The 20075-nt window shown below is 39.1% G+C and overlaps 1 protein-coding gene across 2 annotated transcripts; it reads right to left on the reverse strand.

The window, feature by feature from the left end:
* Positions 1-189: 189 nt before the first annotated feature.
* LOC107595302 (arf-GAP domain and FG repeat-containing protein 1-like) lies at positions 190-16843 on the reverse strand. 2 transcript variants are annotated; one of them, XM_016285660.1, is made up of 14 exons: positions 16117-16843; positions 15430-15523; positions 13440-13555; positions 12936-13086; positions 10814-10940; positions 10489-10593; positions 7361-7393; positions 5463-5651; positions 5237-5321; positions 5028-5074; positions 4558-4641; positions 3505-3609; positions 3212-3282; positions 190-1711 (listed from the first exon to the last, which is right to left on the reverse strand). In XM_016285660.1, exons 1-14 carry the CDS (start codon positions 16281-16283, stop codon positions 1664-1666), a joined length of 1422 nt encoding a protein of 473 aa, XP_016141146.1. In that variant the 5' UTR covers positions 16284-16843; the 3' UTR covers positions 190-1663. The 2 variants fall into 2 exon arrangements, with proteins under 2 accessions (XP_016141146.1, XP_016141145.1); XM_016285659.1 differs by having other exon boundaries at positions 10814-10946.
* Between the last annotated feature and the right edge of the window lie 3232 nt (positions 16844-20075).

Consider the following 20075-nt stretch of genomic DNA (forward strand, 5'->3'; position numbering starts at 1 on the left):
AAGTAATAAATGTTCATCGTTACACTTGTCGTCATAAATCTCTTAATTTATTGCAGATCAATAGTAGGAGTGACAGTAGGAGGAGAACAATGAGCAAAAGACTTCAAAATAAGGCAGACTTAATTCTGTTGTATCATCCTTTAATACATTCAGAAGATGCCAAACATTTTTGGTTTTACTTTCCGTGAGGAGAAAAAAAGGGTTTGGCTGTACAGTATGAATAAGTCAGTAATGCAGATGTACATTATAAATAAAAATAAAGAAAAGAAAAAAATAAACAAATGAAATCTTCAAATTCTTTATGAAATACTTTGAATACTCGTTTACTCGTATTCAAATCAGATTACTTGCGACCCCTAGTGAACTAATTGGTCCATTGCAGCTGAGTATTTGACAACGTGGACAAAATTAAATAAAAATTATATTAATATATATGGCGATGTGTGCATTTTTAGAAGATGCAGTGGTTCGCCAAAGTAATACTTAGAAGTACATATATAAATGGGCATGGCTATTTCAACTATAACTTTATTGAACCGCAAACACCCGATCATAAAAATGAGACTAGGTCAAGTGCGAGGTGAAATTTATACTTTTCATTTTAATTTTCAGTTGAAAGCCCTAATTTTCATAGAGTGCAAATACATTCAAAATGCAATAATGATCTTCACAGAAAAATATAAATGATGCTGTCGTAAAAAGATATTGCATGAAATTCCAAAAGCAGCCAATTCAGTTTGATTTGCATCACATAAACCATATGACACAACAGTTATGGACAGCTTTATGCATATGGATACATCTGGATACAAAGACATTCTATATGAATCCTTTTGCAAAAGAAGTCATCTCTACATTATACAGAAAACCTGACGATATTAGACAATTTTTGGTCCATACAAAAAATGTTTTTTTCCCTCATAATAACTGAAACTGCAGTACATTCAGCAGCTTCCTGCTCAGCTTGAGAAGCGCATGCAGTTCAACAATGCACACACAAATACTTATTAACGTTTGAAATGAAACGTCAATGTCAAAATAAATAGAAACAAGCCCGGCATACATACACAGACAGAAAAGTGATGGAAATGCCTGTTTTGTTTATGCCGTTTTTTAAAACATGCATCTGAATCAAATAAACCAAATCGCCACTGAGGAGAAATGCATTACTGAGATGATCTGAAGCTTGAATTGCTACTATTTTATTATAATGTGTCGACCTCAGTGTTTGAGTGAAGTAAGTGGGCACTCAGGTTAGAGTGATATTGGCACGAGAAGTTCTAATGTGTGGAAAGGTCAAAGCAGCAGCTTGTGTGTGTGTTTGTGAGTGAATGGCTCCCATAAGCACCTTTCATCTGAAGTTCTCCTATTATCAGAAAAATTCCTCTGATATTAGGCAAAACCCATGCAAATGTACACAAACACACACACACACTCAAAGCTTAATTTATAGCATCTGGTACAAAAGGTCACGTACAAACACACTCGCATCCACACATACAACAAAGCATGTACAAATAGTTACATGTACAATATCTGTTAACAAACGCACACACCTTTAAACATACATGAAGATGCACACAAAAGTGTTGGGTGTTTTCTGTAGGTATGGTAAAGTAAACAAGCTCCACTCGCTCTCCTCTTTCTCCATGGCCGAGGTGGTTCAGATGAAAGGGTTCAGTGATGCTCCTCTGCTCGGGTAAACATTCCCCTAAGAGAAGTCATAGAAACGCGCTTAACCCCTCACACACACATACTGAAAAACGTTGTGTGCTTATAGAAATCTAAGACCAGATTACTTAAAATTGTAGTCCATTACTGAATACAAATGACATCATTTCAATTTTCTATTAATCTATTACATTGCATCACATTGATTTGAACAAGATAATCTTGTATCAAGTTGATAGAAAATTACAAAGAGAAAGAAAATGTATTCCATACTTTGTAATCAACAACATGGAGTGCATTAAACACCACATGACGGCAGGGTTTCCCAAACTAGAGTTTGTGAAGGAACTGCAGAAGGTTCGTAAATCAATAAAAAGCTAATAATTAAAAGAACAGTTCACCCAAAAATGAAAATTTGCTGAAAATGTACTCATTCTCAGGCCATCCAAGATGTGGATGAGATTCATTGGAACACATTTGGAGAAATTGCTCATCAACGGTTCCCCTGCAGTGAATGGGTGCCGTCAAAATGACGGTTCAAACAGCTGACATACATCACAATAATCCACAAGTAATCAACACAACTCCAGTCCATCAGTTAACATCTTATAAAGTGAAAAGCTGTGTGTTTGGGACAAACAAATCCACCATTAAAATGTTTTTAACTTTAAACCATCACTTCTGGCTAAAATACGAGTTAATAATCCAAAATAACGATTCCTCCAGTCAAAAAGTCCATCCCCTGTTTTCCTCTCACATCAAAATCCACACATATTTGTTTAGAAATGTTTTGAACTTTTTGCTTGTAAACACTGCTTGATCTATGAACATTTCTCTCCTGATTCAGGTGAGACAACTTTTTCATTGGAGAAAGAAAATATTAGAGAAGCTAAAATGGACGTTTGAAGTTAAAAATGTCTTAATAGTGGATTTGTTTATTACAAACATGCAACATTTTGTTTCACAAGATGTTAATTGATGAACTGGATGTGGATTATTGTGATGTTTTTATCAGCTGTTTGGACTCTTATTCTGACGGCACCCATTCACTGCAGAGGATCCACTGTTAAGCAAGTGATGGAATGCTGAATTTCTCCAAATCTGATGAAGAAACAAACTCATCTACATCTTGGATGGCCTGAGCATGAGTACATTTTCAGCTAATTTTCATTTTTGGGTGAACTATTCCTTTAAATCTTAAAAATTGTAAAATAAATAAATCCTTTTAAAATAAAAACAATCAAAACACTTACTAAAAAAGACAAAATATTTCATTTATTTATGCCGTATGGCCTCTCAATCTTCCTTTCTTCCACCTGATGAATGTAATGTAATCTAATTACAAGTATTTAATTTTTGGAATCTAATTATGAACCAGAAGATTACATAAAATCAGTTACTACCCAGCACGGTACAAGGTAATAGTCTGTCATTTAGTTCAAACTACAGTCTGTAAGTGATTTACGATATTGTAGAGGAACATGGTTATTTACTACACCCCTTTTAATGACTCTTAGTCCAGAAAGAGAATCATGCTTACAGTAAAAGGGTTGACAGACATTGGTCGTGGGACTTTAGGTACAGACTCGGGGGCAGGAAATGAGTTGAAACCTACAAACAAAAACCAACAGGATAAAAATAGCAAACATTTCAGTTCAGGTCAATGAAACAGCCTCTCTCTGTGGTCATCTTGAGTTTTCACTCTGCAGTGTCTCTTCTTAAGCGCTAATTCCTGACTGATTCTTATGGACTAATTTCGTTAATGGACTATTTTAAGAACAAGAGTTTCACTGCCATTAAGGCGATTTAAAGACTTAAGCTTGCTATACTTACCGTTTGCTTCCTGGTTACTAGACTGTTGGTGTGAAAAAGCACTTTGGGTGGCAGGTGCAGGAAAAGAGACAGACTGAGGAAAGACGGCTGAGGAGGAGGCATCATCTGTCAAGCAGAAAGCCATGATGTCCTGAACATTGCGTTTAAACACAACAAACATGAATATATTTCTATCTATCCATCCATCCGTCTGTCTGACATCTGATTGAACAATCAGTCTATCTGTCTATTTATCCGTCCATCCGTCTGTCTGTTGTATTTATGTCTATATGTATGTGTAGATCAGCAGACATGCAGTCAGACAATATATAGATAGTGTTGTGTTTTAATCTGGACATAAAAGACAGTTTGCATGTTTGAAAAGAGTGTTGAACTCAGCGTTCAGGACATCATGATAAATGTGCTGACTGCTAAAAACAAAGTGCATTATTTAACACTTGGAATTCAGCCAACAATAAATCCAACAAACCACTCTCTTTGCATTGGAATTTCACCAGGTGACATCACTGTTTGTGTTGGCTTTGAGATCTACCACTAGGTTTACAGCATTTGTGGGAGTAAGCATTTTATTTGATTTATTAGAAGTAAGGTCTCACAATAGTTCCGTACGGGAACACCAGCATATCCAATTATAAGATCCATTGCTTTATGGATTAAGTTCCTTTTAAGCCAAGGACACTGTCAGATTTATAGCACTGTAAAAATGTATCCTTCACAAGACATAACCATGGGCTTGTGTCCCACAATCAGACCTGCATAGACCTTTCAGTGGGAAATGTCCACATATGTCACTGCTAAAACGAAGGCTTGGTTAATCTGTAGTCAAGAAACTATAGGGGTTGCATGCATTTCTTTACAGTCAGTTTCTAAGATAACCTCAGTCCATAAACACATTTTATTGATATAGTAAAGGTAAAAAAACTGATCCTAGCTCTGATTTGTTTCCAAAAGTGCTGATAACATCACACTTCAAAAATCTGCATTGTACTGAATTACAGTCTTCCTGTTTTCCAAAAGCCAAAAATTAAGTGGACATGGGTGCACATCCCTTACCTGAGGCTGTGCTTTTGAAGGGGTTACTAGGAGACAGAACAGGCTGGGTGCAACTGGCTGTAGAATTGAACGGGTTTGGAAAATCTGGAACAGAGAGAGAAAAAAGTGTGGTTATGTGTCGCACACTGCAGAAGGTCTCTCATTAGCACAAGTTGTACTTTGGATCCAATCCCTGTTTTGACTTAATTATTGTGAACTTGCAGATGTTTCCATCTCAGAGACTTTTTGCTATAAGATCATCCAAATGTTGAGTGTCACCCCCAAGCTATGGTTCTGTTTAGAAAATCTCTGGGAAATGGGATAATTCGGTATCTATATAGTTCAATCTAATATAACTTGTTTACACAAAAATAACTGCTTTAAAGACTAAGTTAAAGTTGAAACCTGAAAGGCAATGCCTACTGTACATCAGAATCAGTTCTGGACTGGCTAACTAGATGAAATACGGAATACTTCTCTGAATTGCTCACATGCAAATGTCTGAGATCCAGAGGTGGCCTCTGGAACACCTGGAGAGCTGCAAAAGAGAGAAAAATAGAGTGAGGGAAACTAAGGAAAAGACAATACACTAGTTCACAGAAATGCCATTAACAAATATTTTAATGTGGGTGGGGAGATATTGTTTTTCTATTTAGTTTTGGTTTATGTGTAATAACTTCTATTTTAATTAAAGTTTTACCTTGCAGGGGTGGAACTGGAGGACAGTCGGTTACTAAAGAGGGTGCTATACTGAGGGGGTCCTTCAGATGGAGCTGTTGTAATGGCTACAAAAGAGTAAAAGAGCCTGACAAATCTACATACTGTGTGTAGCAACAAAAAGTTTTACATTATTTGATATACTGAGATAGGCGTAATAATGTTATAAAGAAAAAGGCACAGATAATATCCATAACATTATTTCTTACCTGTGACAGGTGTGTTGTCTGACAACACTTTATCAAGCTGTGATAAGGCTTCATACTTATCCTGAGTGACAGGGGGTGGAGCAGCAGAACTTAGAGTGTTGTGGGCGTGGCTTAGACCCCCAAAATCCAAACTCAGTGATTTAGGAAAAGCTCTAAATGGAGCTCCACCCCCAGTTGACAGAGTGCGACCTGTACCAATCAGAAAATCTATCAGTGATGATATTCAAAATTATTTTGCAGTTAGTGCTGCTTTTGTAAACTAAAGCTACTAAAGCTATTTTCATGAACTGAAATAAAGCTGAAATAAAATATAAATATTATATGAAACCCTTAAACGGAAATTAGAAATGTTGCCGTGGCAACTAATTGAAATAAGTTCAAGTTAAATCACTACAATTACTAAAGCTAAAACTGAAATAAAAATAAATTAAACCTTAAAAAAACTAATAAAAATCCTAAAACAACATATCAAAATTACTAAAATGTAAACTAAAATTAAAATAACAATCTAAAATATAATAAAAGCTCATTCTACATGTTAATAAATACTAAATTAGTAAGACACTGTTTGAAATGTATGAAAAATATTTTACCTTAATGCGTTAGGTTTTAAGATTTAAGAATGTAACATCTACATTTTTTCCCCATACATTCTGAAAAGTGTCTAAATCTTAAACATACACATGTTCAGATTCAAAGGAAAATTTCAGACACCCATGCAATTCTATACTATATTTGAACGTTCAAATGCCCATGCAAAACTTACTGACACAATGCTAGAGTGATGCCAAGCTGTTGCTATGCGGTTACTATGCTTGTTCTAGAAGCATCGTTCAGTGGTTGTTAAGGTATTCTGGGTGGTTGCTAGGTAGTTGCTAACTGGCCCAAGTCAAAAGGTCTCACCCCTGAGTTTCTATGATATTCTAGTCTCTAGATGTGGCTCATGACAGTCCTTTGATGTTAGTTGATAGGCTTTTTCTGTCTGTATTTATTGCCTGTGAGGCAAAAATCATATGTCCGACCACTTCGTTAAAGTAACTGCACCCCTCTCCTCAACAAGCTGCACAAGTTGTGATGATCATACATGTCCATAGCATGAAAGCATTATGTGCTGAAGTTTAATATATAAGATGATTCAAACACATCCTAGTATAACATTAATATTCCAGTATATTCTACAAATAATTCTACACATTCTTCCACATCAACAGGTTATTTGTGAGAACAGACGTGAGACAAATCAGGCGCTGGTCTGGGCTATTTTCTAAATATACCTTTACTTTAAAGCCTGTGCCTTTTTCATTATCAAAGAGCAGGTCTCTCCTTGACCTGGCAGAGCTGTAATGTAGGGCTTTGAAGTAGCTGGCTGGAGCAGGTGCAGCCAGGACACATTCAATATCATTCTGTGACTTTAGCATGGCACTGCTGGTATTTAGAAAATCTGTCTGAGGTCAGTACAGTGAGAAACATCTCTGAAGCTTGGCTGAACTGGGTGACGAGCTAAGTAGCTTGTTTCACTTTACTGGCTTATATAATACTGTGGCCACAAACTGCTGAAATCCTGAATAGTCTGTATTTATCTTACTCTGAGACTAGCATGGTCATCTGATCTTGATCTAAACCATAGTCTTTCCACTGGTTTATTGTTAACAGCATTATTCCATGGGGGCTCAATTCAGCTGCAAACTTTTCCTCTGCCTCTTTCTGTTTCTTTCTCTATGATATGCTCACATATTCACAAAGATTATATATGCACACAAATGAATGCAATTTCTTTTTTTTTTCTTTGCTTGTCATGGCTGGCTCACTCAGCATTGCAGCCAGATGGTCTGAGGTATAGCTGAAGTGTCTGCATTGCACAATCACTCATAATCACATATAAAGTTTAAGCGACTTACCTAAAGTAAAGCTGTTTTTGAAAGTGCTACTTGCTGTGAAATAAAGGATAAGGGAAGGAAGATTAGATCAAATGAAACTGTTATGGCTCAATATTGAAGAAAGTATTGATGGGCAATGAATTTTTAAACACTACAGAAATGTAGATATACAGTGGGATCCATAATTTTGAGACAGCAGATTAAAATGCTTCTAATTTAATATAATGTTTCAATGCACTTCAATGTAATTTTTAAAGGGGTCATATGATACGATTAAAATTTTTCCTTTCTCTTTGGAGTGTTACAAGCTCTTGGTGCATAAAGAAGATCTGTAAAGTTGCAAAGACTAAAGTCTCAAATCCAAAGAGATATTCTTTATAAAAGTTAAGAGTCAACCACGCCTACCTAAAATGGCTCGTTCTAACACGCCCCCACATGTCTACGTCATGATGTGGGAAGATTTGCATAACGCCGCCCAAATGTTCACGCAAAGAAAGAAGGTGCAACTTTTATTCTCGCTGTAGTATTGTTGTTGCCGTGGCGAAGCGGAGTCCAGCTCGGGGTCGTCACATGTGGTTGCCCTGCGGAAGCCGGCAAGTCCCCCCACACCAGCTGGGGCAGAAGCACGACTGCGATCGGGTATCTACGGGGGTCTTCCCGGCGGGAAGAGCACCAACCGATGAACAGGTTCCACTTCAGCCTGTAAGCGTGTCTGGTAGACGGGGCTCTAGCTGAAGCGATGGTGTTTACTACCGCTGGAGGTAGCCCACCTAGAACCTCCGCGTCCCGTCCAGGGACCATAAGTGGAGATTCCACAAGTCTGGACGCGGGTGCCAGAGGGTGCCCCCTCTCTGAGAAAGGAGATCCCTCCTCAGAGGAATTCGCCAAGGAGGGTCTGTCGCGAGGAGCATCAGTTCGGGGAACCATGTCCGACTGGGAAAATATGGCGCTACCAAGAGAACCTGCTCCTCGTCCTCCCTGACCTTGCACAGTGTCTCTGCGAGAAGGCTCACTGGGGGAAACGCATATTTGCGTAGGCCCCGAGGCCAGCTGCACGCCAGTGCGTCCGTGCCGAGGGTCCCCTCGGCCAGGGAGAAAAACAACTGGCAATGGGACGTGTCCGGGGAGGCAAATAGGTCTACCTGAGCTGACGTGAGAGCTCGTCGGCTGCACGATTGAGCTCGCCTGGGATGTGAACGGCGTGAAGTGACCTCAGATGCTTCTGACTCCAGAGGAGGAGATGGCGGGCGAGTTGCGACATGCGACGGGAGCGTAGACCGCCCTGGTGGTTGATGTACGCAACGGTCGCAGTGCTGTCCGTACGGACCAGTACGTGCTTGTTGTGTAGCAGCGATTTGAAGCGGCGCAGAGCCAGCCATACTGCTTGCAACTCGAGGCAGTTGATATGCCACTGCAGTCGGGGCCCCGACCAGAGCCCCGCAGCTGCATTCCCATTGCACATGGCACCCCAGCCCCTGGCAGAGGCATCTGTTGACACAACAACATGCCTGGACACTTGCCCAAGGGACACCCCTGTCTGAAGAAAGGTAAGATCTCCCCACGGGCTGAGGGTCTGACGGCAGAACGGGGTAACAGAAACCCGGTAAGAAAAACAAAAACAAACGGAAACATAATATTTTCCACCCGGCCCTCCTCCGGGGGAAGGAGTGGTGCAGTCACCATCTCCTGAAGAGCACGTCCCTCCACCTCTGGGTTGCCCGTCTAAGCAGACAGAGAGGCTGCAGCCGGCGGTGGGGTGCAGACAGCATCAGACCGCCGGGGTAGGATGTGTCGAAACGCCTCCGTCTGCTTCTGCGCGGCGGAGAACTGTTGGGCAAAGCCCTCCACCGCTTCGCCGAATAGGCCGGCCTGGGAGATCGGGGAGTCCAGGAAGCGATGCTTGTCGGCCTCCCTTATATCCGCCAAGGTCAGCCATAGGTGGCGCTCCTGGACCACCAATGTGGACATCGTCTGACCCAGGGCCCGCGCCGTGACTTTCGTCGCCCTAAGCACGAGGTCTGTTGCCGTGTCGCAGTTCCTGCAGCACACCTGGGTCAGCATCACCCTCGTGCAACTGCTTCAACGCTTTGGCCTGGTGGACTTGCACGCATGGCGTGCAGGGTGGAAGCGGCCTGTCCAGCAGCACTGTAAGCCTTAGATGGAACCATCAGATGGAGGCAGGAAACGACCACATCCAGAAATGCACGGTGGGAAGCCATCTTTAAAAAGATGCCCATCGCTCGTGAAGCTCTTTTAGAAATTGCTCTTTTAGAAGGAAACACACTCTTTTAGAGAGAGCACTGAAGCGCCCAGGGGAGGTCGCGGCGAGACCGCAGAATGGAAGCTGCAGCCCGCCGAGGTTTCAGCAGCCTGGATGGCAACCCCTGCTGATACGCCGTCACACCAACGCCAGCTGTTTCTCTAGAACACTCGTGGAGATTCGTCCTGTAGAAGGCTCGGCTCCGAAGCGAAAAGCTGATGTGCGTTTGCACGTGCTCTCCTTTTATACCCGCGCTGCGGGGCGGGGTGCGCGTGGCGAAACACGCACGTCAACTGTCATTGGCTTGTTTAGTTAACACTCGAAGGTGATTGGGCTCTCGGGCGAGATCCCAATTCGTCAGTCACGACTGACGTAACGTAGAATGTGACTGACTGAAAGGGAACAATAATGTACAGTATGTGGAAAATAATGTGTTTTTTGAACCTTAAACCGCATAAACACATTTCATTACACCAAATACACAAAATAATGTTCTTTTAAGCAACATCATATGACCCCTTTAAATGAAAAGTCTAACTCTAAAATGTACATGAATTTCATTGTTTCATATTATTTACACAGTCAATGTCACACATTTGCTTACAATTGATTAGTGGCTTATAAATAATGCAGAATTTTAAATACTACTCTCTAATCTGAATTATATTAAATATATTATTTTCAAATTTAGATCATAGCTTACTTTTAAATTTAAGTCATAACATTTAAAACAAAACTCTTTTGTTTCAAGTGTTTCAAAAACATATTTATTTCTAGGTTTAAATAAAATGAAACCCCAGATTTTCGATGTGGACTTTTGAACCCCATTTTATACTTCACAGATATGTATTTTATGTGATAGACACAATACGTGTGTGTCTTTGTGTACCTGAAGGACGTGGAAGGGCTGGAAAGGAGGAGGGATGATTCTGGTGCCCCATTCCAGAAGAAATCGTTCCTGGTCTCTGTCTCTCCACACCACTTAACAATGTGTCTTAGATAGAGAGAGGAACAGACAATAAAACGTTTAAATAAAAATGAAAGAATAAATCATAGTCTAATGATGACTCATGGTACAGTACATCTGTGTTAATAATCAGAAGAGGGAGGTAGACAAGACAGAAGGAGGGGGAAGAGAGGACAGGAAAAGTGGAAGAAAAACAGATTGAGGAAAGGAAAGCAGATGGGTAAAGAAGAGAGTCTGAAGGCTGTACCTTTAATGGGATGATCTCTGAAGCTCTGTGAGCGAGTTGGTCTGGCAGTGAACCCCTCAGTACAGCTATCAGCTGGGGAGACAGCAGGAGCTCTGTCCCATATTGACAACTGGGACTGGGACTGGGACTGGGACTGTGGGAATACACACACTCGGTATTAAAAATCAGATCAGCACCCTCGGTGTGACACATTTTGGGGCTGGTTTTCAGATCAGAGATGAAAGCATGTTAAGGCTGGAATACTTTACATGACTTTTAAAATCTGAACAGACTTTTAAAACACTGTGCATCATACACTTACCGACTTTGTAAATAGTGACAATAGAAAAACTGGTCATCATACACTACACTGAGGATCACTCACTACCAACTTTCAAGTTGTTCCGATCACAACAATCTCATGCAGAAACATGTGCCTTATTGCTAAGAGATGCATGACAAATGAAAACAACATGTGTTCTAAAATCGTCTGAAAATATCAAACATGTTTGATATCCTCCAACTGGACAGAATCATAGTCTCAAGCTAAAAAATCAGAGTATGTGAACATCATACACTATGCGATTCTCTATGAAATCTGTCAACTCAAATCTGCGGACTGGCTCTGACTTTTGGCAACTAGCGTCAACTTCTCCAGACTGTAAATCGGCGGAAAATCAGGGCAAAAATCATGTAGTGTATTCCAGGCTTTAGAGAGCTCGAAACACAACCCTCTTTGACTCTTACAGTTCAATTCACTACCAGAAAAAATGTTGCGATTTTAGAATTTTGTTCATGTCATTACATTTGTTTAAAGCATAAGAAAAAAAGTGGAAAAATACGATTTTTGAAAAATTATATTTTATTTATTTGTTATGCTATGTCCTCTATAGAGGAAACCAGGACTCTTTTTTTATTAATAAGACATGAATAGACATGAAAAGGCAAAAACAGTGGGATTTTTAATTCACCAATCAATTTTTATTTTTACACCAAACTTTGTATAAAGATGATTCTGAACTATGTTATGAAATATATAACAGAATGATTTGATATACCATTTAGCTTTATGCAGTGTGTGTGTAAAATGGCCTTAAACAGGTTTTCTCATTATATACAATGTATCTATACACTGCATCTAATTTGCATATGAATGTTTTTGGTGCAACATGCCATAATGAAAAAAGAAGTGTAATAATGGGAGTAATATTTGGCAAGATTTTCATAATAATATTGTAGCGTCTCGACCAATCTGACACACTAATTTTAATTTGATTTAACAAATCAATTATTCATTAGGTTAACAAATCGTCACAGTCCCCTCACTCAATTAACTGGATGCCAGGATGTCTGCTGAACACCAGGCGCTCTGGTCACCATGACAACTAATCATGATATCACTGGTTTTATGACCCCCCAGGAATGTGAGAAGGATAGCCCACTCTTGTCCCAAGGAAAAGCAGAGTAGAAATGGACTGTGTTCTAGTTAATTCATAGAAAAAACGTTATTTGAATGAACACACATATTTCTTCAGGCCATTGAGTATATTATTGTCATTGTGTATTTTGTCTATTTAATAGGAATTATTGATATATAATTTCTTTCCCTATTCACTTGTTGTGTCTCCCAAAATCCATAGTAAACATGCTTTTAGTCCTGGTGTCCTTTACAGTGGACATGTATGAAAGCGATGTCCTGTTTCGCAACAGAAAGTCATATATTTTTTTAAATCCCATAACATTTTCCTGAGATGTTGATTTATGACAAACAATTTGCAAATTGGCCAGATTTAAATGATCATTACAAAATATTGTCATATTTAAAGTAATAGTAATAGTAGTAATTATTGAGAATAATAATAATAATTATTATTATTATTATTGTTATTAATGGAAAATAAATTACATTTTATTAACATAACGGCCAACATTTTTGCTCTGTTGGTCTAATAATAATAATAATAATAAATTGATTCTCATTTATAATAATAATAATAATAATAATAATAAATTGATTAAACCAATATACAAAATAAATTTGATAAGACATTTTTGAACTTTTTCTTTTGTCATTTCTCTCTCATTTTCTTATATCTATTCAAATCTTTTTTTTATTCCTGAGCTTTCCTCATTTCTTCCTCACCAGCGTGCGAGTGGGCCGGGCAGTGGGGTTCAGAGGATGTCCAGGTGGAGGCTGATTCTGAGCGGGTCCGTGTGGCGCTGGAACAGCCTGAACCCCTGGACCCCATGGTGACTCATTCACATCCCTGCGAATCTTGCTTTTAGAGAAATGCCTGGAAAAACAGACACTTCTTAGTACTGCATTCTTTGACTTTCATCTACACATAATGCAGGGAGAAAAAGCAGAATGGTTTAGGGCAGGGGTGTCCAACCCTGGTCCTGGAGGGCTACCATCCTGCAGATTTTAGCTCCAACCCGAATCAAACACACCTGAACCAGCTAATCATGGTGTTCAGGGCTGCTTGATAATTACAGACAGGTGTGTTGGAGCAGGGTTGGAACTGAAATCTGCAGGACGGTAGCCCTCCAGGACCAGGGTTGGACACCCCTGGTTTATGGCATGTATTGATCATTCAGTTTGATCCACACTGAAACTGCCTTTATGACCACACTTCTTCTCACTCACCATTTCTTTCTCTCATATTTGTCCTGCAAGAACTCTTTCAGCTTCCGTGTGTCACGTACATCAAAACAGCCATCTGTTTTGGGGTCAAATGTGAAGAGCCAGGTCCTCCTTCCAACCTAACGACCCCATAAACCAAGAACACAGTTAATCTCCTTTCAAAGCCTCATTTACAAAGTTTATACAGCCTGTTACATGCTAATCGTCATATAGCATAGAGTTCTTCCTCAAAGAAGTTTGCTATCATTTTAATGTAAAATTGAGACTGCGCACCACTATTTATAAAGCATATTGCATCTTTGTGGTTATGTTTGCAATTAACTTAAAAGCTTTATTATTACTGAACATTAATAGTTAATGTAAATCTGTCAAACAGCTACTGCTTGTTGGATTACAAGGAAACTAATATGTGTTCTAATATGATGTTTCAGAGGTACTTCAACAAATTAGACTCTGACCCAGATGCTCAGTGACATAAATTACAAAAAAAGGAGTCCAAATGCACACATTTTTAGCATAGATTAAGCTTAGATGCAATTTATCAGGCTCAGTTACGCTTTGTGATTTGTGTATGGATCAGTAGTGGTTTAGTTGTGTAGTTTTCATTTATCATTCACTTCAATGTCATCACTAGCATTGATATTTGCTGTGCCTGTCTGTTCCTTCTTAAACTCAAAGTGCTTTACTGACAGTAAGAGGAGGAATGAGTCAGATGCATTTTTTGCCAGTGTTATACAAGCAACGGCACATGCACCCTCTGAGCATTCAGAGTTGTCTTCAACAGCAATGAGCAAGAATCCTGTAGTGCCAATCGTGGGTGTGAATGTGAGTATGTGTGTGTTGGTTGGGGAGTGAAAGAGCAGTGTCTGCACTTGAACCCCATTCAGATTTGCTCACACACTCATGGGAAAACCCCAGTACTAAAAAAAATCTATATATTATTCTGTGCCCACACACCATTTAAGCACAGATGATTTAACACAAAACTTAATAGAGGCTCTTGGTGTCAAGCTATCCAACATTTGCTCAATGCACTGCTAAGTTAGCCTGGTTTTGCAGTTTATATGATGGAAGGCATCAAGTGTTTTTAGTCTTTCATTTCCATGGATGGACTAGGTAATTTTACATGCACATACACTGTGCATGTACAGCCAAATATAAACTACGCAAGTCTATCCCTTACACATGTGGTATTCTCTATTAATAGAATTCAGAGTATGTTACATATGAGGTTGTTCATGGTTAAAATGAGACAATATACAGTATGTCTATGCAAAATATGTTCTATATTTGTGTGTTTATATTTATATTTAATTGAGACTTTTTTGTGGCTTTTATATTGTTATTCCGTTTTAGCACTATATATCCTTTATATATGTTTGCATATATATTTCCCCATAAGGTTCCCATTTAATTTTAGTCAGTGTTGTGCAAAAAATGGCTCACCCTCTTTCTGACCTTTATTTATATATATATATATATATATATATATATATATATAAGTATTAAGTATATACTTAAGTCTCCTATGTAAACGCCTTCTTTGCATGAGTAACAGTTCAATGCAATATTTATTTTGAGCTTTGGGTTTACCGTTTAGTCCAGGGGTCAGGAATTTTTACCATTATGATGGCAAAAAATGTTTCCCCATTGAGTTTCATTCAAAAGTAACCCTTTATTCTGATTCTGACATTTTTTCCAAGCAATTATCTATAATTATGACCATTTGTATTTGATTATGTAATATGGTATATGATAGGATATAGAATTTAAAATATTAATTAACATAATGATTAATGCGACATATATTAACAAGCAATAATGTGTTTTTTTTTAATCAGGCACCAAATAGAGAACACTTTATTTACTTTGGGGTCCAAGAAGGATATAATTTTGCACAACACCAATACAAATTTGCCAACTTGTATGACCTCTAAAATAAAAGGCAAGTGGTTACCAGCATCACTTATGTACTTGTAGACCTGTCATTCACCTCGTTCCCATGGTTTTGCAAAAACTCCACTTCCTGTTGGGAGAAGGTTGTCATGGAAATAGACTTAACTCTGTGGGGTGGGTTGAGCCCTCTCCTGAAACAGAAACAAACCGCAAGCACAAACTGTGTGGTTAAACACGAAATTGGGAGAAAACGTTCAATGGGTTGTCATGTATTTGAATACAAACAGGAGAAACGTGCGAGATAAACAGTGCAGGACGTGACAGGGCTGTGAACGTGAACAAGAACCTTCTGCACCCACAAATGACAAAACCGTGAAGGAAGCGTGCTGCTTTTTCTCTCTCTTTCTTTTTTTTCTTTTCTCTCCCGTGCTTGTGAAGAGCTAGCTATTAGTGTTCGTAAGTGCAGTTGCATACTGAAATCGTGTAGACCTTGCAGTAGTGCCGCTCAGTGGAATCACACCATTCCTTTGCTGACATGCAGAAGACAGGCTTATATTGATGCCGAACCTGAAATCAGGACCAAATGATACGTAACGCAAGCGAGACCGGGACACGCCTGAAAACGACAAAGTAGTAATTACCGACTGTCTTGAATGTAAACACAACTAGAGATCTCTCAAACTCACGCGGACAGCGCCGCATTGTAGCCACATGGTTTCCGGAGTTTGCTGAAGAATACGCATACAAATCTTGACATGTAATAATCACATGCATTATTACTCACAGCATCCCGGAGCATGACGTGCATACGAAGCAGCCCACGGTGATGTCGATGTAAGTCACCCCGGGTTGGTTGCACTCGAAGCAGTGCTTGTTCACTCCCGTCTGGGCGAGCTCTCGCACCTTGCGGGCGCATATCTCCTGGTTGTCCCGGTGTTTTCGGTTCGACATGCTGGTGCCCTGCAGGCGCGCGCACTCCCTGGCCCTCAAGACTGTTGTGGGGGTGCCGTTCACTCGCCCGTCGTCGCACTTTAATTCCCCCGCCGTAGTACGTTTCTTCTCACGCCTGCATTCTGAAAGCGACTATGCGGCTGGTGGTCTTCTCATGCACTTGAATTGACATGAAACGATCTAACATGCGTAGTCTCCCGTGGTCGCGACTGGCCGATCCGCCCGGGGTTTTTCCAACCGCCCTGTTTATTTATTCATTGCTGGGCGCAAAGACAATCCGATTCTCACGGGCGCGGGATCATTATTCTTCCGCGCTCTGCTGATTCCTCTCCGTTCGCACAATGTCACACCGTTAACGGCGCGCAGACTCTGCTGTTGCGCACCCGATTCTCCGATTCTGAGGAGATTGCGAACAGAAACCAAGACGAGGATGGAGGCTCTGGAAAGCGAGTAAACGCAGCGGGATAAATGGGGACTAATCTGCTTAACAGTATTTTGTTTACGATGGCTGTGTGCTCATTATTTTGTGCTTATTTATTACCAGTGTTAGGCCCTACCCAGCAACGTGAGATTTTTTATCTCGGACAAGAGTAGGGTTTATCACGCCCTTCTGTATGACGTTTGAAATCAAAAATGCTGTCCTGTCGTAAATATTAACTCTTTACACGAAGTACCCAATCAATATTCAGTGTGGACTGTGGACCATGACTGAAAAAAAAGAATGGCATAATGATCAAAACGAAAACACTTTTGATGAACTTTAAAGTGAGTGCATCCTTTTGACGCATTCTTGTATTAAGTCATATTAACGGAGACATCTCGCCTGTTATACTGATGTAATGTTGGCCTGGTTCCTGGTCTTACAATGAGTGAAAACACAGGATGCGTGAACTGCAGTGTGCAACGTCCAACCAGCAGAGGTAGCGGTTTCGCCAAACATCCGATTTAGTTGTAAGGGTCATTTCAATTTGGTTAACAGAACTGTAATCTATAAGGTCACTACCCAGATAGCACACGTACGTCTGCAAGATGTCTGTTAAAGATCGCTTCATCTGGAAAGCATCTGCTGTGTACAAACATCTGACAGTCAGTTTTACTTACATGCTAAATCATAAACATCTTAAAGACATTTTCTAAACGTCTATTTGACATCTGATAGACGTATTGCAGATGAGCAAACACTCGTGTACGTCTTGCAAATGTAAATGCAGACGTCTGATAGACGTCTCCATGATGTACGTGTGCTATCAGGGTACAGTTCCCTTACCAAAAAGTAGTATACTTCAAGTTTATTTTAGTAAGTATACTTAAGTAAAGTTCAAGTATATTTTTAAGTATACTTTATGTAGTAAGTCTACAAATATCAGTGTACTAGTAGTATACTTGTAAGTGTACTATTTCAGTACTCCTTGGGACTAAATTGGCCCACTTTCTAGTATATAAAAGTATACTTTTAAGTATACTTTAAGTATAACAGTAGTAAACTTTGAGTACACAACTAGTTTACATCAAAATGTTTCGTTTGTACTGCAACTATACTAAAAGTGAACTTATAGGTATACTGATAGTTTTCTAATTAAATACTTGTAGTAGCATTTTTAGTACACTTTGAAGTATAGTCGTAAACTACTAGTTTAGTAGTTTTATACTGCAAGTATACTCGTAAGTTTTCTTTAAGTGAACTTTACATCATACTTGAAGTATACTACTATGTCCTTATTTAGGTATTAATTTGTATATATTTTCTTATATGAATATCTGAACATACAAAACACCAAAAGAAAGAACAGGGTATCTGCTTGTAAACAAAAACATTTTATTCTAGCTTCATGCATTCTTTTTTTAAACGCTTGAATGAGGATACGTTTCATAAATAAAAAATAAAGAAATAAACAACATTTTGAACAAAAAGCTGAAAAAAGACTATGAATTGGATTCAGAATGATAATCAAAACGTAGATAAAGTCGATCATTACATTTAGTCATTTAGCAGACGCTTTTATCCAAAGCGACTTACAAATGAGGACAATAAAAGCAGTCAAAACTAACAAAATAGCAACAATATTTAAGTGCAAATGACAAGTCTCGGTTAGCCTAAGGCAGTACACGTAGCAAGGTGTGTATATATATATATATATACACATATATATATATACATACACATATATTATACACACATACATACATGTCATTATTACCTCTTCATTGGTCGACATTTTATTCCACAATGTTACATAGATTTGATGCTGTTTTATGTCTGATGATCGTTAGAATACATGTGGAAGCATCTGTTGTTTCGGTTTCTTCTTCACTTGTGTTTTTTGGAAACTCTGTACAGAATGTGTACTAACGCCCTCTACAGCAAAACAATGAAAACACGGATTCTAGGAACACAAGTATAGCTCAAATATATTTAGACTTTTTCTAAGTATAAATCGAGTATACTTAAATGTCATTTTAAGTATATTTCTGAGAAGTACATAAAGCCCATTTCTGAGAAGTACATAAAAAGTAGACTAAAAGTATACTTTACTATTTTTAGTTTAAAAGAAGTATACTAATAGCACACTTGAATAAACTTATTTTTCGTAAGGGTTGCCATATTTCCGAGGGTTTCTGCAGGTCTTAAAAAGACTTCATTCAAAGTGAGTTTAAAACGAGAAAATATGTCTGTCAATGAAGTATGAAAATGTATTTTCCCTTTGAACTAATTAGATTTTTATGAGCCTATTGGTAGATATTTGTTCTTGCTTTAATCATAAATCTACTTAGTTTTTTTATCAGTTTCACAGAAAACAAGGCTTCTTGTCTTATATAATTTTGCTTATCAAGTAAATGTATCTTGATTTAAGAATATTAAGACACTTGCACTGGAAAACAAGAATTTCTGAGGAAAAACAAAGTTTGCAGTGTGTTCAGGAGGGTGTAAAAGTTATTTCCATATTCTCTAGTGGTTGGGAACACAGGTATTCAAGCCTCAATAATTTTTTCACAAATTAAAAAGTAATGGAAATGTAATCTGTTGGAAGTTGTATTTTTTTACTTGAACGTTGTAACAGGGCTGATGAGACGCGAGACGTGCGGATCCATGTGCAAGCTTTATTTACAGCAGAGAGGTCAGAAACACAGGCACGGTCGAACAATGGCAAACAGGTATATGGCGGGCAAGACACAAGAATAATCCTAGCTAGCGAAGGTCAACGCTCGGCAAACAGAATCAAAAGGGCGAGACCACAGGGATAAATCCAGGAACACAGGAAAAGGTCCAGGCATGGGCAAACAGTCCAAATGGCAAAACGACAGGGCAATCCAAAAACAAAGGCAGCGATATATACACGGGAAGACAGGCAAGGCAAGACTAGACTAAACTAGGAACTAAGAAAAAGACAAAACTAAGACAATAAACAGGCTCCGTATAGCAGCTAACACTAGGAGAGTGGAAAATGCAGAACAATACTAGAGACCAAACAGGACATAAACATGGAATGGCTTGGTAAAGTAGCTAACACTTGGAGAGTGAAAAACGCTAGACAATACTCGGCAGTGAGAGAGAGGAAGTCCATGGCTTATGTAGCATGTCTGATTGGATTCAGCTGTGTGTGTGTGATCAGTGCATTCAGCTGTGTGTGTAATCAGTGCAATGGTTGATGGGAAATGCAGTCCAGGGTGATGTGTAACAGTCTGTGTGGTGTGAGAGTCAATGTAATGGGAGAAGGGTGACCTCTGATGGCAAACAGACGGAAGTTCATGGACCGGATTCGTGACAAACGTGTTGCTAAATTTCTAAAATGT

The sequence above is a fragment of the Sinocyclocheilus grahami genome, unplaced genomic scaffold (assembly GCF_001515645.1).
Source record: "Sinocyclocheilus grahami isolate Dianchi unplaced genomic scaffold, SAMN03320097.WGS_v1.1 scaffold200.1, whole genome shotgun sequence".
In the NCBI taxonomy this organism is placed as follows: domain Eukaryota; kingdom Metazoa; phylum Chordata; class Actinopteri; order Cypriniformes; family Cyprinidae; genus Sinocyclocheilus; species Sinocyclocheilus grahami.

Bases quoted from the DNA above. Each gene is read 5' to 3' on its own strand.
- LOC107595302 (XM_016285659.1), bottom strand. From the start codon at position 16,283: ATGTCGAACCGAAAACACCGGGACAACCAGGAGATATGCGCCCGCAAG. The intron at 15,524-16,116 runs GTGAGTAATAAT...TTTCTGTTTCAG, and splicing joins ACGTCATGCTCCGGGATGCT to GAGAGGGCTCAACCCACCCC. The intron at 5,075-5,236 runs GTAAAACTTTAA...TCTCTTTTGCAG, and splicing joins TCCAGTTCCACCCCTGCAAG to CTCTCCAGGTGTTCCAGAGG.